Source organism: Nymphalis io, chromosome 13 (assembly GCF_905147045.1).
Source record: "Nymphalis io chromosome 13, ilAglIoxx1.1, whole genome shotgun sequence".
NCBI lineage: Eukaryota > Metazoa > Arthropoda > Insecta > Lepidoptera > Nymphalidae > Nymphalis > Nymphalis io.
The window spans coordinates 5,827,171-5,854,683 of NC_065900.1; the positions used below are offsets into that span (position 1 = coordinate 5,827,171).

General features: G+C 30.3%; 1 protein-coding gene across 2 annotated transcripts; it reads right to left on the reverse strand.

The window, feature by feature from the left end:
• Positions 1 to 1,027: 1,027 nt before the first annotated feature.
• On the reverse strand, positions 1,028 to 26,344 carry LOC126772806 (solute carrier family 46 member 3-like). 2 transcript variants are annotated; one of them, XM_050493396.1, is made up of 8 exons: positions 24,596 to 24,621; positions 10,152 to 11,059; positions 7,044 to 7,203; positions 6,126 to 6,227; positions 5,481 to 5,618; positions 4,935 to 5,018; positions 4,407 to 4,563; positions 1,028 to 4,076 (listed from the first exon to the last, which is right to left on the reverse strand). In XM_050493396.1, the coding sequence occupies exons 2-8, from the start codon at positions 11,040 to 11,042 to the stop codon at positions 3,821 to 3,823; spliced, it is 1,788 nt and encodes a 595-aa protein (XP_050349353.1). In that variant the 5' UTR covers positions 11,043 to 11,059; positions 24,596 to 24,621; the 3' UTR covers positions 1,028 to 3,820. The 2 variants fall into 2 exon arrangements, with proteins under 2 accessions (XP_050349353.1, XP_050349352.1); XM_050493395.1 differs by lacking the exon at positions 24,596 to 24,621 and adding an exon at positions 26,109 to 26,344 and having other exon boundaries at positions 1,029 to 4,076.
• Between the last annotated feature and the right edge of the window lie 1,169 nt (positions 26,345 to 27,513).

Here is a 27,513-nt window from a genome sequence, read left to right on the forward strand (position 1 = left end):
GTTAAACGTATGTTGGTATCAATGCCATTAAGTCGCAAGGTCAATTCTTTGTATTCGTTTAAAAAAACTAGCCAAGTCAGACCTAAGGCTTCGATATATTATCCTAAGTTATAAGAAGAAATGATATTTTAAGTTGTTATAAAATACTTTATGTTATTATTAATAAATTTCAGAACTGACCATTGAACTTGGCTCCCATTTAGATCTCACCTCTTTTGTCGTTGAAATCGACAACCAAGGCATATATCATAATATAGAACTTTAATCATTCAATCTATCAAACTTTCATTAATTTTTGTACAGAAATTATCTAGTAAATTTTTCAAATAATTGACCCTATTAGGAACACTTACATATAGTGCCTGTAATATAAGAATCAGCAATCAAAATTGATGAACGTGAATATATAACGAGTGGAATACCACCCTTAATTTTTTTTTATCTAAGCATATCAGTTTTAGTACTTATAACTGAGAGTACGAAAGTCGACTACTAATAAATACGAAATATTTATTACAAAAAAAAAACCTATAAAATGATAAAAATTTACTCGTTTCTGATTTATTTCTTTGTATTCATCTAACTATCTGAATGCCAAACTTTAACTTCCTAGGTCATCTGGAACAGATTTTTAATCTATAGGTCAGTCAGTGATAAAAATGACGATTTTTGGACGTTAAAATCTAAATAACCGTTTGAGGTGTATTTATTAAATTTGGAGTACATATGTATCTCAATATAGTCTCAATAATAAAAATGTAATAAAATATGTAGTCTCAATATATGAGCCAAATTTGACATGTTTATGTGAAATAGTTTTTGAACTCAAAAATATATATATAAACATGAGGGCTTCAAAAAAATTGCTCGCCAGTTCTGTTAGCTTGAACTTGGCTGGACACGCTACTGCGTGTGTAGAAAGTACATATAGTAATTTTGTTTTATTATGTGAATAAAAAAAAAAACAAAATAGAAACAAATAATTTATTTGAACTTAAGTTAGACGCCTATATTTAAAATGGTCATTTTATAAGTACTTAATAGTCATACATATTTATATCTACAACTAAAACTCTAACATAACATTTTGATAATCCAATGTATACACCATCTCTATATACATACAATATTATATAATAAAAATATCAAATAATTAATATCTTAAGTACCTTAATTTTATATTGTTGGTAATCCGAATACATAATTAGAATCACAGTGGTACTTAATATATAACAAATTGTATTATACAATAATATATAAATAATTTAATTTAATTAAATTATTAAATCCCATCACAGTCATATATGAATAACAATAATTAATAACTATCTCTTTAATATTATACATATATTAGCTTCATTAGAATTATCACAGACTTATTTTTACCTATTTCGCTTACTCAAAATTATTGTAGAATTTTTTTTTCTAGAATTTCACATAAAAATAATTGATAATGTTAAATACTTACCAACAAAATACGTTAATTTCATCAAAGAAACAAATAAAAAAATTATCAACAATCGCCTTAAAAGAGACTATGGTTTATTTGTAATTTATCAAAACACATACATATATAGTTTGATATAAACATTCTTTTTGAAGTGGTATTGAACCACAAAAATTAGTGAAATTAGGTGGGTATATTAAATGATTATAGAAGGTATAGGTAGCTAAATTACAGACATATGATATAATTTTATTATAGTAATATGAGTTTAATATTTACATAATCGGGAGATTTCCCCATTATGTAAATATTAATAAAATTTTCTTTCAGCATTATTGTAATCTGATTTTATGAAATAAAATTAATTTCAAATTATTGAGATTAAAATGCGTTCTATGCGTTTATATAACCCTTGGCATTAGAAAAACGATTGATATTGATGTCTAGGTACACTATTCCTGTCTTAGCTTGCACATATGTGTGCACAATAATAAGATTAAATATCAAATTGGATCATATTTTAGTGTCCTGTCACAATTATCATAAATTTATTTTTACAAATACCATTTTTAGTACTTACTTTTGTTAATATATATCTTGTTTTTTAGTTAAGATTAAGAAGAAATAGTTAAGATTCGTGTAATGGAAATTCATTTCTTACGACGTATTCATTCCTATTGATTTTTAAAAAGTAATAAAACTTGAGTGTTATTGCGTCTATCAAACAATTATATCTCCATATTCATTGTAATAACACTTGCAACCATTGTCCATACAATTTGTAAATAGGTACTCATATTTTATTGCCAACTGTATGACCCATTCAAGTATAGACTATACTATTCCAAACTCGGGAGCAGTAAAAACAAAAGACAACTTTGACATTAAATTGACGTTATATCATTGGTCGAGATATAAAATTTATGATCTAATTGGTTTTGTTATGGATTCGTGAAAAAATTGCCTATTGAATGCCGTTAAAATTGTTATCGGAAATTAGGAAGCAAAATTAAAGTGGATATAAGTAGGTAAGTGGAATTGGAAGTGGAAGTGGTCTTATAAAGAAAGATATATTAATCAAGAACAGTTTGTAGTGTGTAAAAAGCAAAGCTATCATCAATCGCATTATTTTTTTTAAATCTAAGGTTTGTTTATCCTTACTTATCGATTGCGATAGTCCATACAATCAGCCTTTTACGATTCGTTTTTTTAATTCCACGAGTTATATAAACTTCCTAATCTTGTGATAAATTAACAAATATAAATCTATAAAAGAAATATTTAATCTATGAGCTTTCCATTAATTAATCTATGGGCTTTGCATTAATTGTCAAATTGGTATTTTGCAATAGAATTTTGCATTTTTAGAATATTTTTGTTTAATGTATGAATTGTACGATAATTTGTGTTCCAATTCAATCTTGGTACTACGGATATTGCAAATACATTTGCGTTACTTGTCATCAACTGAAAAAACGGGATAGCTTTTTGTTTTACAGCGTTCATAATACATAAAGTGGCGCAGTTCTGTAAAGCCGTATGTCTCTGTATTTATGAATTTTACGAATACGAACTGGTTAGAAATATTTCAAAACTACAAAAAATACTAAAAATTGTCTATGATCTCATCCTAATTTCTTAGTATTAACAGCCCGCCTCAAGGCTACGTGTAAGTAAGGCCTATGTCAGTTATGTCGATGACAATTAATACAATAGACTTGTAATAACAACAAAACAGAAATATTTTCCATCCTAATGTAAGGATTAATAGTGTTTTGCAAACACATTTTATCTTTATATTTCTGGATCAGTCGTATTCTGACAAACCACAATGTTATTATCCTGTACATTTTGTCATTTACTTACAAAAACGCACCGCAATTGGGCAACTGTCTCAAAGAACTTTAGACTCAAGCAACGGTTTCTCTTTATGATGATAACCGATAAATTGACTTATATCATTTTCGATAGCAATGTTCTCTTTCTCAACTTTATAGCCAGCTTCAATCAGCTTGTTTTAATTAAGAGCCTCTTTTCACTTTTTAAAATTACTTAGAGCGCATAAGTCTCAAAACATTTCTAATCAAAACTTGGTTATACTAAAAGCAAATTAAGCAACTTCCTAGGGCATCTAATACTAGTCACGAGGACAAAATTCTTGAATCTCTATCAATATTGTGACATAAAATTATCTTATTTACGTGAACGTATTTTTAATACGGTTTGCAGCATGATAAATGTACAATATTTTTGCATAATATAAACAATGTAGAGCTGTGGAATGAAGACGAGCAGGACAGCCAAGTCGCAATCTTTACTTGTGCATCATCAGGTCGATAAATTCGGGTTAGGTAGGTATAGTATTTTTTTGTGCTACAATTTACTAGTGCACAGCATACTTTCTGTGAAGCCCATTTCGATTTGAGACTGATTGGTGCTACTGTCCACATTTTCTGATTCATTCTTATCTGTAGGATCAGTTTTATTAGGGATTTTATTTTTCTCTTCAGTTTCAAAAGCTTTATTGTCAATGCCATTTTTTTCGAGTTTTTCTTCTGGGGTGGGATTCTCTTTAGCCTTTTGTTGTGCGTTAGCATTATTATGCTTTTTATTTGCCAAATACAACCATCTGAAAATATATTAAAGGTAAGTTAACAGCCTGGGAATGTCTCACTGCATATTTTTTAAGATGAACGTTTGGAGCTTATGACACCGCCACTTTTCACCCGACACATGCAAATTTCTCACAATGTTGTTTTCCACCAAATATGAATTATTAATACTAATTAAACACATGTAAATTTAGTAGTACTAGCCCGGAGTTGAATTTGATATTATTGATTTATGTATATAAAATGTACATATATACAATTACCATTATTTAAAAAATAATAGTCAATAGTCTTATCTTTGCGTTTGATCTTTTGCACGATTTCGATTTCGAAAATATGATACCTACAAGAATATAAGTACAGCGGGCACAGTTAGCCCTCCACCCAAAAGGAAGAAAGCTCCGGGGAAAGTCTTGATAGTCGCAGTATATACTGTAGTGTACATCGGAGCGTATACCAGCGGCATCATTGCTTCTGCCACACCGAAGAACGAATTCACCTTTCCTACAAATATGAAATGATATATTATACTTGACGTTTTTTTACGCATATCTTTTGAAGTATTTTATAGTAAGTATTTCCCTTGTAATATTGAAGTCACAAGATTTTGTTTCTGTATTTTTAAAAGTATAATATCTATTGACTCAAAACCAGAACTATAACATAATACAAAACTTATTATGTTTTCTTAGATTTCGAATGATCTTTTTTTTAGATAGTATACTAGTTAAAAGTATATGAATTTTATTTCCAAGGACAGTTCAAACCTTGTTTTTTTTTAAATTAAAACTGATATATTATCCTGTTTTAAACTGTATCGCATTATAATTTCTTCTAATTGATTGAATATTGGGTTAATTAAAACGACTACTCACCTAATTCGTCTTTCTCGACCAGCTTCGACACCATCGACCTCATTGCAATAAATGACGTGCCATTAAAAATTTCAATAAGTGGAGCTAAAAAATTTCAAGATTAGGTCACAATAATTTTGTAGTGAAATAAACTGCCCCATTGCTCTAGTGGCTAGATATAAGGCCGCAGAATCCTAGATCCTGGGTTCAAGTCGAGCCAATTAAAAGTTATTGAGTTTTTCTGTCAAAGATTCTCTGTAGAACACCAGTGCTTCGGAAAAACCGTAAAGCTGATAGTCCTGCGCCTCTTTACGGTCGTGGCGGATTGCCGTCCCACCGGTTTATGAGAGTAAGGAAGTAAATAGTGCATCTGTGTTTACGCACACACTTGTGCACTATAATTATTTATATATTTATTTACTGACAAATTTTGTATTGAAACAGCTATTCAAAAAGATTCTATAAGACGACCGGTAGGAATTAATTTTTAAGCAGTTTTAAATTAAGATAAGTTCTTACCGGTTTTAAACTTCTAAAAAAACTTCAAATACATGAGAATTTTCCTACCTATATATATTTGCCAAGTTTTTGTTGAGAAGGCGTACATAAAACCAGATAATATCTTGCTCGTACAAGAGATCACTCCAATTATGGCGTCGTCAAATTTTAACAGATGGCTGAACACGCCGACGGAAAAAAGCGTCCCTGTGAAGTATGCAAACGTTCATTATTGCATTGTTATCAAGTTATAATGAATTTAAGCATTCCTTAAACGAAAAATATTAAAACAATTTTAATTTAAAATTTAATTAATTCAGTTATAAAATATGAAACCACAGTTGTGGTTTAAAATTTCGAATACCTTATAAATGTTCCTGTTTTATATTCAAAAATAAAAAGGTTCAATTTTAATTGAAAGAAAATGACTGACAGTGACGATACTAATATTTTTAATTCATTTTTCTCTTTTTTCTAATACCGAAAGGAAATTACATTTATATATCAACAAATTCAATAAAACAAACGTTTCATCTTTTGTTCATTATTTTATATCCTTACATAAGACAATTACGTCATTCGCAAACATTATAAACAACAAAACTTTGTTATAGGTATCGCAGGTTGGAGGTTAAACATTACAGTGTACACTGAAGAGTCAACAAGGAAGCGTTGTTAGAATTTCAATAGGCATAATATTATCGCAATACGTACCCACTAGGGAAGTGCACATGGCATAAGTTGAAAACATGCTAAAATCCACTTCGTTCCAGTTGAATCGGTATCGTGTAAACAAGTACATCACAGATATCTCCCCTGAAAAATTTAGAGACAAATAAAAACAGCTATCCAGTTTTATATAAAATAGTGGTGAATTGCAATTGTTTTTTTCTCAGAAAAATTGCAATTTTTCTTTTTTTTTTAATAAAAGGTTTCAACTTTTTTAGAATTTTTTTTCCCGTATATTTCAATCTCAATCACATAGACTTAAAATGTAGGTACACTGATACATATGTATTACAGACTAAAATAACAATATACAATAAGTTTGTTCAATCGTGGCTCATGAACTATACGATTTAATTTATCCACAGTAATTGAAATAATAATTATCAACTAGCAATACTTTTTTTTCATTCATGGAACTTTTTTCGTCTTTTCAATTATAGCAAAGCGTACATGAATGACGCAAGTTGCAGGTATCAATAGCAGGAAATTGTAGACTGTGGAGAGTCGCGTTACGTCGCAAAATACGAGTATGTTCAATTGATATTACAAGTTTATGTTTTTAAACGGATAGACGAGACTTTTGACATTCAAAGTGTTCATTATTATTATTAATATTATATTATTACATATACATAAATCGTATCTGTATACGAATTAAAATATTACAATAATTATTATCACAGTAAAATACTTAATAAAACTTTAACGCAAAAAAATCGTGTTCAATAATTATAGATAAATACAAAGCCACAAAAAAGACATATATAGGACATACATTTCAGTCAGTTATTACTATTAGATCGATGTTTTCCAAGCAAGTTTATGTAGAGAATATCAAATATTACATTTAAGCAACTTTCAAACGTATACCATATTTAATGAATTATTGTTTTAGGAACTCACCATATATAGGTCCAATTACAACACACAAGACAACTACAAGCATAATCACTCTTAATCTCCTGTTGTTTGGACCACGTTTGAAGGCGACCATCAGTGTATCTTTCACGTAACGCGTGTCGAAGAAATCTCGCGTCCATTCACAACAGTTATTGGTCTTTTTCTAAAAAATAAGTCATTCTGTTAGCATAATATAATAATAATAAATTTTTATTTACACCCAAAATAATCATGTACACAATTTGTTTGCAGTATTATCTAAATCTAGGGTTTTTACATTAGCAACACTGGTGGTGGACCTCTGACTCCGAAACTAATATAAATTGTATAATCAGAGTCAGCGATTCCTCAACAATTCATCGCACACTAGATTAGATTCCTAGATACTTTTAAAGGCATAGTAAATACATATAAAACAAATGAAAAATGAAAATAAAACAATAATAATATGTTTGTGCGTGTTTTTTGTATGTATATGTGTGCGTGCGTGTGTGTATGTGTGCGTGCGTGTGTGTATGTGTGCTTATGTGGATTTCTAATTGTACTCAACATGCTTAAAGTTAATTTGATTAATTTCAAAAGGTTTTTATTGTCTAAATAAGACAACTTCAACAGACAAGCAGTGGTTTTCTTTTTGACTTCGAACCTATTATCGGTATAAATAGGGGTCATCTTATGAATCCTATTGTAAAGCTTAGCAGAGAGGGAAGCAAATTGGTGCTTCGCGAATGCCGTTTTACATTTAACAGTTGGAAATATATAGCTATAAGCACGGCGTCTTGCAAGGACAGCCGAATCAAAGGGTAGCTATAAAGTTGCCTGACAGTTAAAACATGGTATTCTGGAACAGCTGAATTGTGGGGTGCCAGATATGTTTATGGGTCACTATTTTTCAAATAGTTCTTTGGGTTCTTTCTAAGCATATCAGCATTATAGTCTATCCGGCTTCACCCTAAATCGGGATGCAATAAGTCATATTTTTTTTTTATTTCTATTTTTTATTATTAAATCTTCAATTTGAAAATGCCATTTTAAGTTGAAGTCGATCTTTTTTGATTATTTACAGTTTGTAAGTTGATTGAAAGCCAGCGAGACACTATAGTAAGTGCTTCTGGAGCGTGCTATTTGGCACTCTTCCAGTTACGGTATCGTTGGCATACGCAAAGATACTACAGCAGCATAATATATTTAATAAAACTGATGATTTAATAAATTAAAAAAAAACTATTGACATTGTGTCAAGTAGGTACTTTTTTTAGAAGATGATATTTTTTTTAGAAGATGTAATGTGATCGTAATATTAATTAAATCTGTATTGAAACAAATGACGTGGACTTAATTGAAGTGTATATTTTAAGCTGATTAATAAAATTAATTGTCATATAATAATTCGTCGAATAAGTAATTATTACTAGATAGATAGCGAGGAACAATCCCACCAGTGTCAAATTCTTGTTCCTTTAGGTCCTGCATCTTTCCTTATTTTCGTAATGTGTCCTTATTTATATACATCCTGGGACATTTATAAAGATGTAGGTATAAGTTGATTAAGAACGGTTCATTGGTTCAATCGTGGTGAGGTAGCAAACAAAAGATTTTCGCATTTATAATTAGTCTGCCTATTTTTAGAATAGTCATCAAATAACTCAGTCTAAATATAAATCTCGAAATAATATAAATTTAAGAACATGGACAATTCTTATTAATAACGATTTAAAACAATTTAGAAAAAACTCTAATAAACCAGTTGATAAGTTTAAGTATAATGAATGCATTTATAACATTAAGAATGAATTGAATTACTCGTAGAACAATCGTCTAAGAATATTACTGCAATTATGTCTATCTGAGATCCTCTTGAGGTGATAAGTGGTTACGTTAGATAAGTATCTGTGACCTTTTTCTATTGTTTTTCTTAGAATGTTGAGCTCAGAAAAAAAGACTACAGAACAGATAAATAGCTTCACAAATATATAAAGAATGAGTTTTTCGTGATATCCGTACCAAGAGGACTGGTTCATATAACAGCTGGAAAACCAGATCGAGCTAGTTATAAAACTTAACCGTTACAACTAAGTAGGGAACTTTGTCGTACATACATGACTTATAGACCATATTAGTATACTTCTACTTTTCCGAGTTAGTGCTCAATCTATGTCAGATATATCGATTATATCGAGAACAAGTTTGTCTTGAAATTCAAGCTAGCCCTTCCTACTAGGTGGAGTGTTACTGAAAAACTTATGATTTTTACCATTTTATAATTGTTCCTTAAAATAAGAAAGCATCTAAAATTTCAAAACAATTTATCCAAATTATTAATTATCTAGTACACTCGTACTGTCGGTAATAATATTCATTCCCGGACCATATCATTGTACAACTGTCCTTCCCTTCAAGCGAGATTGACACCAAAGTAGGTCAAGTTGACGGACTTTTTCTATTGTTACGCTCGATGATCTGATTTAGTCATTGAACTCGTGGCCTATTATGCAACCGAAGACGCAACGCCAATTATTCATGGCCGTATCTTGTTCCTATATTATTTCTTACATTTTTTTACATATTTTATCAAAACAAATTCTTACCAAGAATCATTGTCATTATTGATTCATTTCATTTAAATATTATTGTAAGAAAATTTCAAAATGTACGTGCATTTTTAAAATAAATACACATATTGTACCACACAAAAAAACTAGATTTTCTTACATTATATTTTCTTGTGCCATAAATTTTTCTAACTACATAGTTGCTGTGAGTAGTGAAAGCTGGAACTATTTATTATATAAGAGAAACCGCAATCAACAAAATGACACAAGTGTTAAATATTCATATTAATGTTTAACGGTTTCTAGTATGACACATCGATAGGCATTTAATAATTTACATTTAACGCACGAAACATTTTCAAGTGATTTTTTTAAAGAAGAACATAAAATTATAAAATAGCTTATTTTTTCAATACATAAATCAAATTCGATTAAATTAAATTTATAAAATTATATATCACCTATAATACCATATATACGTAGTCGATGTTCTATTTTAAAATATAAAAATATACAATACGTGTTTTACTTTATTTTTAAATACGAAAAATATACATACCACATTGAGATCGGTTCTTTTGACTTCCACAATTCTATAGTATCCATATAAGAAACTCAATATGTAAATAGTAGCACTTAAAGAGAAGACACCATACAGTCCAATTTTTCGCACCAAAATTCCGCTAAGAGCTGCACCCAATGGCACTCCCACTGAATAGAATAGATTAACAATTCCAATCCGCAACGTTCTTTGTTCCTCAGTCGTAACATCCGCTATATAACTAAATACGCCCATGAACATAGTAAACCAGCCTCCAGTTAAGGCTGGGAATATTGCTTCTGTTACAGCAGCTACTTCAACCGGTAATTGGTGAAAAAAATAAGTATTAATAATAAGACCTATGCTAGTTAAGAATTCACCAACAATGGGCAAAAGCATACAAAACTTTCTTTGCCCAACTCTATCACTATATGCTCCTAGGAATATTAAAATTCCACAGGGTAAAAATGATTGTAAGACTGTTTTCCATCCAGCTACAGAAGCGACTAGAGTTTGAACTGCTTCTTCTTCAAATGTATAGTTGGCTGTTTGTCTTTTAGTCAAAGCATCACATATGTGATGATCAAAGCCCAAATTAACTCTACAAGCTTTGTCCAAATATAAATTCTGCGTAGCCAAAGCTGAAAGAACAGACGGCATAACATAGCATGCCAAAATTGGTTCCACTGTTATAAGAGACATCATAAGTTTTGCTTTTTGAAAAATATTTAGTTCTTTTAAAATTTCAGTATCTATATCATCCTTTTTAACTTTATTTTTTTCTTTACTTTTCATAAAACTATTTCTGTCAGCATCGTTTCCAATTAAGTTGTTACTTCCATTGATTTTACTTTGTTTCTCTGTGATATAATTGTTTCCATTTTCAACATTTTTCTCATCAATCGTCATGACTGTTACTTACAAATCTGCAACAAATAAATAACAATAAATAGAATTTCTAAAAAGCAATTCTCATTCGTTAAAAATGTTGTTACACTAAGCTTATGTTAGATTTCTGAGAGCAAAAAATTTAAATTGTGTCATACCTACTCTAAATGCTTCGATGACCACAAAAATTTGTACCTTTAATTGATTAATGCACTAATGTAGCTAATACCGGACGTGGTAATCATCTCATGATTACAGCATACTTATTGTTAACGTTTGAACATTGGCCAGAATTAACTTAACCTAGACGCAATGGTTTTTATCATGCATCAGCACCGTAATTTCACATTGCTCTGAAAAATATGCTTTGTGTATGTAGTTATTTAGTTCAAGCGATGTATCATCACAGGTATTGTAAATATCAACTATAGGTAGATACTAGACGGATGTTTTGAGAAAACAATGATAAAACTCTGACGTTCAATTTAATGAAATTTAATTTAATGGTTCAGTAATTTCAGCGGTTTGAAAAAATAATGAATTCATTTCCGTCTGTAAAACGTTTGTTCGTTCACTGTTTCACTATTCACTGTTGATTGATATGGAAGGAGTAATATATAATGCCAATAATTATAAACAGGATTATTGGGTACCCGTACTTGGAATAAATTTCAATTTTATAATTAAAAACCAATCAATAAAGTATTTTACTAAGTTGTAACATAAATAGACATGGGTAATATGTTAAGAAATAAAATAAGGCAAGTGACTGATTACTGTTCTATACATTTGAAATTGGTAATTAAAAACAACTATAATAAAAATCAAGAAAACGACTGCTCTGAATGAATGAATGAATTTATAGCCAGTGTCACACGGGATGATGTAAGGATTCTAATAAAACTATACATCCAAATCTGTTTCTAGGCATTTCAAAGTGAATAAAGAAACTCATACATATATACAATCACTAACCATGTAAATATTACACTCCTTTTTTAGGCAATCGTGTGACAAGAAATACTTTTATTTTTTATGATTGGGCAACTGACTTATAGTGATATACTATTTTAATGCATGTATTATTAAAATATTATATAATAATTATATTAATGTCGTCTATTATACTGTAGCCAGTTTTAATTCTTGGTATCCTAACGCAAAGCATAAGTATCATACGATACGAATATATATTTTATCATATATACGGATGTACAGAAATTATATAATGAACCTTGAAGACATCTTCACAATACGAGCCAACAAAAACTATAATATGACAATCTGAAATGGCCTCGTTTGGTCGATTCCGTGTTCCTTATCAAGGTCATTTCGGGGAATAGAATTCGTAAAATTTAAATATGAGCTTAACATTTATTCTGACTGTGGTACAAGGAAAATCCCTTTAAAATTAGAGAGAGTCTTATTTATATGCCGTAAGAAAGTACAACGTGACCCGCATATAAGTTATAAAGTTTAGAATATATATTAAATTTAAAAACCGTTTTTTTTTTGTAATTGTTTCGCGTATTTTATTTTTTCTAAATAATTAGTAATAACGGGGTGTATTGTCGAACATTTTGGCATGTGATTTGCTCTATTTCAAGCAATATGAAACGCTGAATCGATAGCGATTTAAATTCAGATCCATAAAAAACAATTTTGTTCAGTTAACTAAGGTTCTATGGCCTCCCACTTTAACTTAAAATTTCGACGTGAGGCGATACTCCGAATGAACGGGAAAGTACGGAAGCAAAAGATACATGACGACATGTTTAACTAGAAATATATAGTTTTTATTATATGTTTTTGTAACTTGTGGTCCACTGCATCTAAACTGCACTCGAATAATAAATTTTAATTGAACTACCTCACTTATCAAATTTAAACAAATCGAATTATTTGTACTCAAATGCAAATTTATCCAGAATATATATTGTCTAGCAATTATTTACTCTATTGCCAAATATCAATTATCTGATTACTACTTTCTGCAGTACCAGTATGTACTGAAATGGTACTCAACATAATGGACCACATAATATGATCTCATCATTGTATAACTTGAATATTTTTACTATAATAATATTATAATTCATACATTACTTTAGGTTTGATTTCTCAAACAATTATACTCTCTTCATACTGAAGAGATGGTATTTTATAATCAAAGTGCGGTTCTATTTCAAAGAAACAAACTGGTATTTGACTGGCTGGTAGTCGAGTGACTGTAAAAAAAAACAGAAAAAGAAAAGAAATATGTGATCGTTTGCAAATTATATTTATTTTATTATCTCTTAGTCTTCTAAAAAAATAATAGATAATATAAAATATAATTTATACACTTTATCTATTTTTAGAAACCTTTAAAGTAAACTCATAAGGAAGTTATATCTTAGCTCAGTTTCAATGTTCGTTAATGTTGTTGCAAAAAATATCAAAGAGAACCTTGACATATGAAAAAAGAGGAGTTTTTGATCTGTTATACAATAGGTTATTATTATTTTCCTTCCTTTTTCGAAGCACAATTTCGACAACATGTTTGAAATTGTTAATGCCTTGATGGGCCGCATTAAGACTGATCAAGTCCTTAAAATTGACCTGAATCCGCACTAATCACGTGGTTCGTCTGGTCTACGTTTTCTCAATTAACTTACAATGTCTCCTGTCAATGTCGTTGTTAAGCTAATTTGAATGGAACTGTGTTTAATATGACTATTAAAAAAAATAGCATAAGGAACTTTCATTCCAAAAGATAATTGCAAAAGTCACATTTATCGGTCGGTGCTTTTGTCAAATATTATAAATTCATTATTTTTATTGAAAACGTAGGCGGACGAGCACATGAGTCACCTGTTGGTAAATGGTCACCAACGCCCATAGACATTGGCAATGTAAGAAATGTTAACCATCGATTACATCACCAATGCGCCACCAGCCTCGGGAACTAAGATGTTATGTCCCTTGTGCCTATAATTACACTGGCTCACTAACCTTGAAGGGTTTGTGAGCCAGTGTACCGGAACAAAACAATATTAAGTACTGCTGTTTTGCGGTAAAATATACGATGAATGGGTGGTACCTACGACGAGCTTGCACAACGCTCTACTATCAGTAATTTAGTGTCTTATTTAATTTTATATAACAAGGCAATAGATTAATCTAATGGTTCACGTGACGGAATCGCTGTTCATGTACGATTATGTTAACTATTGAGTGAAAGCTATCCGCGATACCAATGATAAGTAGGGTGTGAATCGTATCGGATACCTGTTAAAAATTAAAATGGCGCTAATAGCGTTAATCTTTTTAGCTAGTAAGATATTAAAAAAATACTCAAGCTTACTTCACCGATATCAGACACTAAGCTTATTAGTAGCAAATTCCGTGGCTTCGCCAACGTGGAGTTCAGTCTATATCTTTCGAAATCTGTCATTTTACCGTAGATGATTATACAAGAAATGTTTGTTTTGTTTTGGTAACTCGCAAAGAGGCATATTGACTTTATTAAATAGAGCCAGTAATTTTGAAATTACAGATATACTTAAATTTTATATATAGCAGAAAATGTAAAATTTCATTTAACGTCTCAGGGTTAGGGGTTTTCGTGTGCCGTTTACCGAAACGAAATTGATCATCTATTTTAGCCTTTTGCCGTCCACTGCTGGACGAAAGCCTCCCCCATAGAACGCCAATCAAACCGATCAATAAAATTTATCATACTACTTAAATATAAAGATATAATAAATTATATGATGTCCGAAAATATTTAAATAATTTGATATTGTTACTCGCATCTGTGTTAACAATTATTGATTCAAAATAAGAGCAGACTTTCAAAATTGATTTGCATTTACAGTTCAATTAAAAATCTAATAGTAATATATTTTGTTGTTAAAAAAAAAGAAATCGTACAAAATTCGTACTAAATTATTGTTATTCAAATATTTACAATAATATACATACAAATACATTATATACATACATACATTACAAGTCTTTTCAAGATTTTTTTGGCCAATGTTCAGTCAAGATTTTTTTGAGTTTGTGTCAAAAAAGGTAAAGAAAACAAGATCTATCTTGATAGTATATTGTATTTGAATTGAATATCTATGAATAAACATATATAAAAATTGATTTGATTTACCTCGCTTTGGCAGTATAGTACATGCAGGCAATTTTATCAAGTCTGTTTTCATATTACTATTGTATGCGATACGTAAGTGTTAGTTTGTTTTTTAAAACTATCCGGTATGGTTATCGATAAGAATTCTAAGCGGGCTGCAGACTTTGGCAGGCCCGTTTAAAAGACATAAGTACAGAACCGACAAGTTTTCATTCTTATTTATCAAAACGCAGTTTGTTCATAAGATTTTTAATATGGTATTACCCTTAAGGTACCTATTCTGTTAAAAAGGACACCATGATATTAAAAAAAAACATAAATTTCATACATTGTAATACAATCGTACACCCAAAAACAGCAGTCGAATTAGCTTTACCAGGTGGTAGAGTGCAAGCCCATCTGGGCAGGTACCATCCACTTATCAGATATTTTACCGATAAGCGCGAAGGTAGGATGAGCCATTGTAACTACAGGCACTAGGCACACATCTTATTTCTCAAGGTTGGTGGAGCATTGGTGATGTAAGAAATGGGTAATATTTGTTATATCGCTAATCTATACGGGCGAGGAGGTCATCCTCATCATCAGATGACCAATTTGCCCGTCCATTTACCTATAACATAAAAAAAGCTCTGGACTTATTGTTTTATATAAGTAAAAAAGCCATAATTTGCAATCTACTAATCTCTATTGGAAGCTGTTACTGAGTAATAACAATGACCTTAACATTTGTCAAAATTGTCGAAAAAAAAACAAACCATATATATCTACCTATAGTAACTATAATTATTTATATTAACTTTGAAAGAAACAACTGAAATGACACTAAGTAGAGAACGCAAATGCTGCATAGGGCAATCCATTCACTTGAACGTCTGAAGTATCAAGAATGGCTGTGGCCTTGTCACCGTTATTTGATTACTGTAACATAACAGGCAAACCTATAAATTATAGTAATACTATATATATCAAAGTTTGTATTTTATGTATATTTTATTATTGTATAAAATTATAAATAATCGTTAAGCAAATGTACAAATATAATTGCTTCGTGATTCTAGCTAGTAGATAGGTTATACGACTGCAAATCTCGTGGCCCCAAAAGCGTTATTGGGTTTTCTAAACAATAGATAAAGGGTCGGAGTCCCCGTCGGAAAGCACTTAAAAAACACAAAACACTTAAAACTATGGGTTTGGTAGTGTTACAAATTTGTGCCTCGGGCAGCACATCAACGCACATTTACGCACACATACAGTTTTATATCTACAGCACAATTTACTAGTCTACAAGATTTGCAGCTTGGGCCGAAATTACTCAGGAAGATATTAAGCACTCATTATACTGAAAATCTGACTGAAAAAGCACATTTTACTATAAGAAATGTAAAATATTAAAGCAATTTAAAGAACTGACAATTAACTAAACTATTTAAACGACCTTTGCGGATATATTTTCTAAAAATACAAGTTCCTTAAAGAACAATTATAGAATATAATTGAAAAGTCCACGAACGAAATACCCTAACGTGACAAAGCTAAAATTATAAATAAAGTCTTGCAACGGCTAAGTCTTCAACTCTGGCATTTAAACAAGATGAAAAGGTTTATAATGCATATATTTTCAATCAACCGTAATCATTGCGGCTTCACCAAAATAACCAATAGAATCAAATAAAATTGCTCAACGATTTACAGGAAATCGCGCTGTGCATGTGTGTGCACGTTAATCGAATATATTATTTCAATCGAAGATTTCAATTTTTATTTACTCAAAACTTACTAAACAGTTTGTTTCTGCAGAGATGTGATTGCAAGAGTTCTGATGAAGCAACAAGTGTCACGGTCGATGGGACATGTCCTTGTGTGGGTTGCGATTCGTGAAGATACACCGGTAGTATCTCATACCCAGAGCACGTCTTGTAAAGCCACTGAAGCTGGTCAAATTATCAAAGTCAATTATTATTTTAAAATATTACTTTTTTTAAATTGAATAAGTATTTTAATATCCAGGTTGACAAAAAATATGCTAATTAAAATTCAGTCTAATACATTACGTAACTGTGTGTATACTATTTTTATAAAGTATCTTATAAAAAAACAATAAGTAACTAAAAGAGGCAAACATATGGATCAAAATTAGCTTTTACACTAGACACTCATACACATATGTTAAATAGTTTGCTGATTTTAGGTTCCCAATAAAAGACCGTAATCGAGAGATGAAACCACTCCTTTTAAGAACAAACCAAATGTATTATTATCATATTGAGATTCTAGTGTCGTATATCGCTCAATGGTCTATATAGTTATTTATTATTGTATCAGATTATAGATATAAGTATATACATTTTCTCAAAGACATGAAAAAAAATGTGTTGTGTAAACCTTACATTCGTAACTCTGTAACGAGGGCTTCTAGATTATTTATAACATTCTTGATTAATTGAATGCGATATTTGTATGTATGAACAACAACTATGTCGTGATCATGAAAAAAATAAAATAAAAAGGTCGCATATTAAAATAAGATGCAGTATTATAATATTTACATCCTATTGCTGGCAATAAGTACTGTAGCTTATTAATTTATTGTAAGTAAAGGAGTGTAATCCTGGAGCCGAATGTAGGTAGGTATGTCTATAGTATCGTAATTCTTGTGTGAATTAATTAGGTTTTTTATTCAATTTATGTGTTTTACTATTATTATAAACAGTCGAACCACTGACAAGGTACAATAACTGCCGTATAATTAAAGATCAATTCGGTTATTAATAAATAAACATGTTTTTTTACCTACATTAATATATTGTAAGGATTTTTTTTCTCTCAGAATAATTAATTCGCTCTTATGAATACACAGCCAAAACATGAATCACGTTCGCGTTTTTCCGTTTGTAGTATTTCTAGGAGATCAGGAATAAAAGTGATAATATAAATAAATAATGATATGACTGAACACAGTTTGCAAAATGCCTTGCCATAATTTTGGTGACTTCAAGAAAATAATGAATGGGCAATTTTCTTTTAACAACCACGCTCCTACAACTTAGATTCATCACATCAGGCGTTATTATCGTCGAGCGCTATTCCATTTTCATTGTTAAAAAATTTGATTACATCTATTATTATTTTTAACAAAAATAGTGTACCTATGACGTCATTCTGTTGGCAGGAAAAACAGAACTTTTTTTACAAGATTATAAATAAAATCTCTCGTTTTTGATTGGTAGATTCGTTTGCTTGCGAATACAAATTTAAACATACAAAACATACAATATGCTGTGGTCAAGCATATTCGTTCATCAATGTTAACTTATTAATTTACCTTGACTTACCAGAAAACACGATAGCAGCAAAGTTTTTGTTAACATTTTTTTTTACTATAGGATCTTAATGTATTAGTTAACATATAATAAATCCTTGTCAGGATTTTCCCATACGAAACAAAAACAAATAAAACTACGCCAAATATCTTTCATAAAATAATTTTGGTACATTTGTTTCTAACTGATTGACGTTTAGATTTTCTATGTGCATGTACACAATTAAGGTGTTAGGATTTTATCTTTAACTAGTTAAAAAGTAATAATTATGTATGGGATAATCTCAATATCTTTAATTAGGTATGTATTATCTATTTGACAGAAAGTTATGATGATTAGACTCTGTGATGAATACAGTGTTAGAGACTATAGGAATAATAGTTATCTATATTACAGAAGGAACTCCAATTCACGCGTGATACCTTGATAAACGAATTACGATCCTTCTTCCTTTAAATGTTATTTAATATGAATGTCACATATCACTTAACGATTCAACGATCGTTTTCTTCGGTGAATTTCTTTGTTTGTTGTTATAGATAAATTCTATTATTTAAATATTAATCTAAGTGGCATGTATCTCAGGCGTTATTAGCTTTAAAGTTTGTTGACCTTCAAAAAATCGATCCGGCAACAAATATGATTGCAAGTCAACTGGAAATAGAAATTTCTTCACCAACTAGTTTTGTATGTCTAGTTTGTGTGTAGTTTTTATTAGTACATACAGCTGTGGCCGATAAAACAGAATACTGCTAGAGTACACATAACAATATTGCTTATGCATTATATATTTGCAGTGCCAAAAACATTTCAGCTTATCTGGTTGTCACAATATATTAGAATACTAATAAAATGCCTACCTGTACACTACAGCTTAAAAAAAGCCTTTAGGTTTGAAATAGTTATTGAAAGCATTTGTAATTGAAGAAAAAAAAATATAAATATTTTTCCTTATCATTATAATAACACTAGCTAATCGTCCCAGCTTCTCACGGATAGATAAGAAGAAAAATGTATTTTATATATGATTTGCGTAAAATCGCGTTCTTAGTGAGCGTCTATGTCAGGTAAGGAGTAACTGTGTGTAAATTTCAAGTCAATCGGGCGCATAGTTTAGGAGATCTCGTGACGAGTGATATTTCGCTAATAATGTAATAAATAAACTATATACTTGTATATAGTACCAGGACGACAAGTATATAGTATAAGGACCACGCACACGTAACTGAATAGAAAGCGGCGTCGAAGAGAACAGCATAATACGAGTCGTTCTATCCCCCGCCACCTAAGTGCCTAGGCGTGCCAATTAGACGTTTCACAACAAACATAGAATAAACAAAGATACAAACATTCTATTAACTTTCGAAGTCAGCCAAAGCCTTTTTTCCTTTGACTTCCCATTACTAACAATGACCTGATCAATAATAATGGCCAAATTCATTCTCTTTTTTGAAATCGAATTAAAATTGAATGTAAAAAAATGCAGTTTCCTACACGAAATACACTAAGCTATATCTTGGACTTATGAAGTATTATTCATTTAATTGTATATATTATAATGTCCTCCAAACCGATTTCGGCCACGGCGGTCGCGCAGGACATATTATAGTGTACAAGGTGAAAACACAGGTGCACTCTCTATTGTCTAACTCTCATAATCCGATAGGACGGCAATTCGACAAGACCGGAAAGAGTTCAGGCGCAGGACCAACGGTTTTACGTGCTTTCCAAGGCACGGGAGTGTATACACATCCAACTTCCAAACTCGCTGTTCCAAACGGACTGTTATTGAGAATTTTCGACATAGAAACTCAAAAACTTTTTATTAGCCCGTCCTGGGACTTGAACTCAGGACCTTCAAATCGGCGACCTTATAAGCGGCTACTAGACCTACGAGGCTGTTTTATATAATATTAATAAATTGATGATTGATACTTGCGCTAGTTAATGTTTTGAATTTCTCCAACACAAAATCCTTCACATATACGATACGACTAATATTTTGCATTCGGTCTATATTTTTTATAATTTTTCTTACTTTTTGTTTATGAATGGCCATATTCATCTATGCATTTGTCATAAAACGAGTGTCAAATGAAGATTTTTCTTCAATATACATATTATTTTTTTAAGCATGGAGTTCATTTTTATTTCGTCCAACTAAACACTTTGCACATTTTTTATGATTTTATCTATCACCGTTACGTATACTGTATAAAGAATATTAGGTTTAATAATTCTCTCGGACTTCCCCGTTGCTTGTGTACAAATAACTTTTCGCACAAGAAGCGTAAACACTTTGCAAGTATTAAAAGTAATATGTCGTGCTATCATAATAGTATTCAATCGTTCAAAGTCTTTTTTATTAGGAATATGTCTGTGTAAGTTTTGTCCTTTTATTTAGTTTTTCTTTGTCTCCAATTTGGCCTTGACAACCAAACTGTACAGTAAGTCAACCACACAAGAGATATAAACGGGTAACGTATTTTTAGGCCTTATATTCCGACGAACCGAGTACACATCAGTCGTGCACTATAGCTTTATGAAATGTACAAATATATAATATAATAAACTGCTGATTGTTGGAATATTGGTTAGCAAAGGCAGCATAAAGATGCTGCAGATACGATGACTTTCAAAAGCATCTCGGCTAAGACAGTTACTAGCTACAACCGAATACTCGAAAAGTTTTTATATTTTTTACCTAAATATGTATTTACGAGTATACAAATCGTGTAATTGTATGTAACTATTTACTATAATTACGAACCAATGACAATGCATTAATTAATTAATAGCTAGTTCTCAAATATATTTATCATATATAAGTGTGGTGATCTTTTTATTTTTACTTTCATTTTTATATTCATTAAACACTAACAAATATAATAAGTTCTAAGACTTATAATTTAAAGTCGGCGCCAAACCGTTTAAGTCTTTTGTACAGTAGTTGGTCAACGTATCACAGAATAGGTACTGAATTTAATATAACATTCGGAATTAAATAAGTTACTTGTATAGTTCAGTTAAACATATATGTATGTCTGGACTTTGCACCGACTTCGGTGAATTTATATATGTTTTTATTGCATTTAATAAAAACCAAAATGATATTTCTTTAGAGTCCTTTACTTAACGTTTACTTTAATTTTTTTTTAAATTTATTGCTTTTTTTAGTTATTTATATGTTCATGCGATTTAATTTGCCTACATAGCAACTTCCAAATTACAGACATATTTCACCCAAATTTTGCTCTTTAATGAAAACTAAATGAGCTACTGGTGCTTTATACTGTGACTTATCGGTAAAAAAGAAACTTGAACTCGATATTCGAGTTACTAAAACATTAATAAATATTAATACATATTTACGTGCACATAGATAAACCTAACCTATACATAATCAAATTTTGTGTTTTTTAGCAAATGAAAATCATTAAAATTTGACTTACTAATTGGTTGTAATCAATAAGTTAAATATAATAACCGATAAAATAATAAGGACATTACAATATTACATTATAATTAATTAATTATGTATTTATATTTCAAAGACAATTATTTGCTTAATGACCTTTAGTTAATATTTCAAAGAAGGTGATCATCATAACAATATCAACTTATCGGAACTGATAATATACTTCTATTATACAAAGAAATAATGAACAGATCCATAATAATACATGACTTTTTCGTATCAAATATAAATTTATATACAATTAGAACAAAACGTGAAGGATATTGTAAATCGAAAATAAATATCCGCGCGATATAATATAAAACAAACCCTATAAAATAACATAAAATATATAACCATTATATTTTATATGTGGTTTTATTACGACCACAATTGCATCGAGTTAAGTTCCATAATATTTGAAATTAAAGTTCCTATTTCAAAATTTGAACAAATAATTTATAACATTATATGTGATTATATTATGAGTCAGTTGAACCGTTGTATTATAGTACGGACGTCTCATGATTATATACATACATTCATCTTCAAAACAAACATGGAGGCGAGAAAGTACTTATACTCGTAGACAGTTAAAATACAATAAATGTTGGCATTTGTTAAAAATATAATAAAATCGTTAATGACGTTGAGAATTATTATATTATAATTATATAATTAATACATGACATATACATATTTAACAATGTCTTGGATTTCTTGCGTTTCGGTAAACATTGATATAAGACACTTTGATTTGTATGAATGTCAGCTGAACCAAGAAACAAAGAATGTATATTAAATCATTTAATTATATTATAATACGTTTAAACAGCTATATGAATAATTCAAATTAAATAAACTATGTATTTATTTAATTTTTCATTTAATTTAATTAATATCCTGGGACATTATTCACACACGGCCATCTGATCCCAAACTAAACAGAGCTTGTACTATGGAAACCAGACAACTGATGTATGAAGTATACATTAACTTTTTCTTTTGTAAATACATACTTATATAGATAATTAATAAAATAAAAGCCGAGATGGCCCAGTGGTAAGAACGCGTGAATCTTAACCGATGATCGTAGGTTCAAACCCGGGCAATAATTTGTGTTTATAATTCATCACGTGCTTGACGGTGAAGGAAAACATCCTGAGGAAACCTGCATGTGTCTAATTTCATTGAAATTCTGCCACATGTATATTCTACAAACCCGCATTGGAGCAGCGTGGTGGAATAAGCTCCAAACCTTCTCCTCAAAATGGAGAGGAGGCCTTAGCCCAGCAGTGGGACATTAATAGGCTGTTACTGTTACTGTAGATAATTACACCCAGACTCAGGACAAACAGACATGTTCATGCACACAAATGTCTATCCTGGGTGGGAATCGAACGCACAACCTTCGGCGTGAAAGGCAAGTATCTACTAAACACGCCAACCTGCCTCAAATGTATATGATTATGCTAATGTTTTTTCTAATCAATGATATTTAATCAGATTTAAGTCTGTCGATGATACGTTCTTATAAATTTTAGACATACACAATTTACCAAAATTAAATCATATATTTACTATTCATTGTATCAAGTAACAAATGATATTTAGATAATGTAATAACATAAACCAAATCCATATTTATCGATAGCTAAAATAATAATAATAATAACCGCCTAAGTTTAGAGGTTGCAAAATGAAATCAATAATATCATTATTTTGAGCCATCGTTATTTAAAGCCCTACATTTATTCTTTGTTGCATTATAACAGGCTTACAATTATATGCTTACAAAGTACTATGTACTAATAAATCTTCATATAATATTGAATGATAAATCAGGACATTTTTAACAAAGTATATGCGGATAAATAAAGAGACAGCGCGAATTTTGTTAGTTTGTATATATGCGGGAAGTAACTTCCGTAGTTAAAAAATCTTTTACCATTTGAAAGGTACATTATTTTGGTTGTAGTTATCATTAACTCACTGTACACATATAATTGTTAAATAAAATGAACAAGTACTGTAGTTTAATTTAAATGTCAAAAAGTTAATTTCTTATTAAAACAAACATCATATTATTTTAAACGCTTCGTGTAGATAACTTTTTTTTCTGACTAGATTTTTACAGTTCGAACCGTAGAAATATTACGAAATATTTTAATAAATGTGTCATGCATGAAAAAATACGCAGAATGTGTTATATGATGCCTTAGCCCTTAACACTGTATGTACAAATCGATCGTTTGGCGAATGTTTATATCTCATTGATTAAAAAAGTGCACGGGATAAAATCCTATTTTACTCGTTCGAAATCGGGGCTGGCAGTACTTTATAAATTAAATGAGACAGTCACGAAAATACGAAACCAAAATTGATTTCGATTTAGATTTGTAAAAAAATATTTGTTGAAGTTCTCGATAGTTATATTTATTAAATACATGGTTCATAAGCCGCTTGAAATAACTTATGTATGCGTACGATAAGATGTATTAGCGCTGGGCAGGCTGGATAGTGGACAGCTCGCTTCGCGCATTATAAATTTTATTTAACTTGCTTATATTACTAAGTATATATATAAAACAAGAACTCGCTAAAATAAATAATCGTAAACGAATCGTACTTTATAGTGCTAAAATAAATAAGTATAATCAAAGCTTACATAATGTTTTTCCTATTATAATGGATGACTTAATGAAAACTGGGAAAACTAAAAAAAAAGTTTGCTTATAAAAAATGTACACGTTACGACCGTGCGTTCATGGCTCGCTGCACGCAATTAATCTGACATTAAGCTTGTCTTGAGATTATAATTTACGTTGAAAATCGTAAGGAATCAAGTAACATTGCATATCTGAATAATGTAATACGGGGACATTTGATTGTGCTTGTGGTAAAAGAATGAGTAAGGACTACTTAAATACCATCTTAATCAAATTGAGTTAAACTATTTGTTGCTGTCAAAAATATTTAATATTTGATTACCTTTTTTTTTCATAAAATAATCGGTTTGTTGTTTATGTACTGCTATATGTAATATTAGTTTTGTGTATATACTGGTGGTAGAGCTTTGTCCAAGCTCGTCTGGGTAGGTACCACCCACTCATCAGATATTCTACCGCAAAACAGCAGTACTTGGTATTGTTGTGTTCCGGTTTGAAGGGTGAGTGAGCCAGTGTAATTACAGACACAAGGGACATAACATCTTAGTTCCCAAGGTTGGTGGCGCATTGGTGATGTAAGCGATGGTTAACATTTCTTACAATGCCAATGTCTAAGGGCGTTTGGTGACCACTTAGCATCAAATGGCCCATATGCTCGTCCGCCTTCCTATTCTATAAAAAAAAAATATATAAATAGTATTTTTATAGCAATTTTTAAACCAAAAATACTTTTAAAAAAAAAGCGATGTAAGTAACAACAGTTTTTTTTTTTACTTTAGCTATATAATGTAGGTCCCTTATAAATTTTCCTTTGACGTAATTTTAAGGTTTTGTTTAAGTGAATGAAGGGTTTTTTTTTTTAAAAAAAAACGACGTAAAAGCTAAGCAATAAAAAAACATTAAAATCCCTTGACAACCGGCATAACTATCGAACAAAGGTCAGTCAAATTAAGGATCTGCTTCTTTTTTTAATTCGGCTAAAATACTTAGTTACAAAAAATAATGAAAGTATGACGATAATTTATATCCAAATATTATGATTATGTATTTTTAAATATAAAAGTGAAGAAAATGAATAGGACGACATATTACTGAACAACGCTCACAAAATCGACAATCGCTCGAAAATAATTATATTAATTAGATTACCTATTCAGAAATTAACTTTTTGTAACAATATTTATAGAGGTTTTCGTTAGTGTTTTTTATTGAAACCTTATAGATAAAGTAAAAATTAGGTACAAAATTTGACTCAAAATATAGTATATAAAATTAAGAAAGAAACGGCAACCAGAAATTGACATGCAACAATCGATTGATATTTTTTCTTGCAAATCGACTTATTTATATAACAATTTAAAGTAGGTTTTTAGCACACAAACTTTAAATAAACTTTTACTTTCGCTGATCATTAAATTTGAATTTAAACAAAGAATTTTGAAATAAGTTAGGCATGTTTTATTACGAATAACAATATAGCTATTAAAATTTTGTAGCATGTTTGCAACTTACCTTAAAATTTTTAAATTCTATTCACAACCAAGTTTCATCACAAACACTTAAAAAAAAGGTTTATTTTAAAATGTTTATTATTAAAGTCTAATTGTATCTATTAATTTTTTTGACCAGAGTTCGTTTTTTAATCTACACTAAAATAAAATTTGCATTCGAATTTCGATTTGCAAATCGCGCGCGGCGTCAGTTTCGCGAGCCGGTTCGCAGTGTGTGCGTTAGCTGCAAGTGGTAACCGTCGGATGATTGCAGTGGTTCTGACTGGCTCGTACTCTTAACTATTTGGACAGGTCGCCATTTAGCGGATGTCCATATTGATGTTAGTCGTCCATAACTGCCTTTGCGTACGCAATGTTTGATTAGAATAATATGATTTAAAATTTCGTAAATTTGTGTGTTTAAAACCAGAATTTTGTATTTGACAATGTTATGATATGGTGATATATATCCGTCAGTCCCTTAATAATTGATGACCTTGGCAAACTTTTTTTCATATGTCATGAAGATTACATTTAAATGAATTTTAGGTTCAGCTATAAAATGTAGAATTGGAACAAACAAAAAAACTCACTTTTATATTTGCAATATCCATATTATAGCGTATTTAAGTGGTCGAGAGGACAAGTAAATATATTTTTTAATATTATCTATGCTTATACTTATTATATATGTCAAATTTACTCTGTCTGTCAGCTTGTCTCAGTTCCACGATTTATTCCGGCCCGGATAAAAACATGGGCAAGAAACAAGTTGACGAGGTTGAAGTCGTAGTGAACATGTAGTGTTTTATCGCAAGTAATAATTATTAATAGTTTTTTTCAATAAATACTAAATTGCCATTTTAATGTTTTGTTTAAGATTATTTCATTTTTTTTAAATAAATATTTCTTTCCAAAAGTTCGTATGACGTCAAGGTGGTAAGCCCGGACGATAGCATTGGTTTTTTATGACAACAATATTATTTTCTTTAATACTTTTATCTTATTAAAATCATTTAATATATTTACCGCCATTTCAATAGATAACCTTTTACGCGAAGAACCTTTGACAGCAACAGACCGTGACATATTATTTATTACTATTCCATCCCGAGGTTTTTTATTTGTTTATTTATTGATACTCAAACAAACTGCCTCATTGATATAAGGGCTAGATTGTGAGGCCTCGGATCGCGAAGTCTTAGGTTCAAATCCCGAAACGAACTATAATAAGGTATTGGGTTTTTCTGTCAAGATATTCTCAGTAGCAGAACGGAGTTTGGAAGTTGAGTATAAAGAGGGGTGGCAGTTAAAACTGCTCGTCCTGGGCTAGAATTCTATCCGGTTGTGTGAAATCTAGTTTAATTTGTAAATGAAGACAGAAAACATGATCTAATAAAATTTCAACTTTTATAGTTGAAATGTAC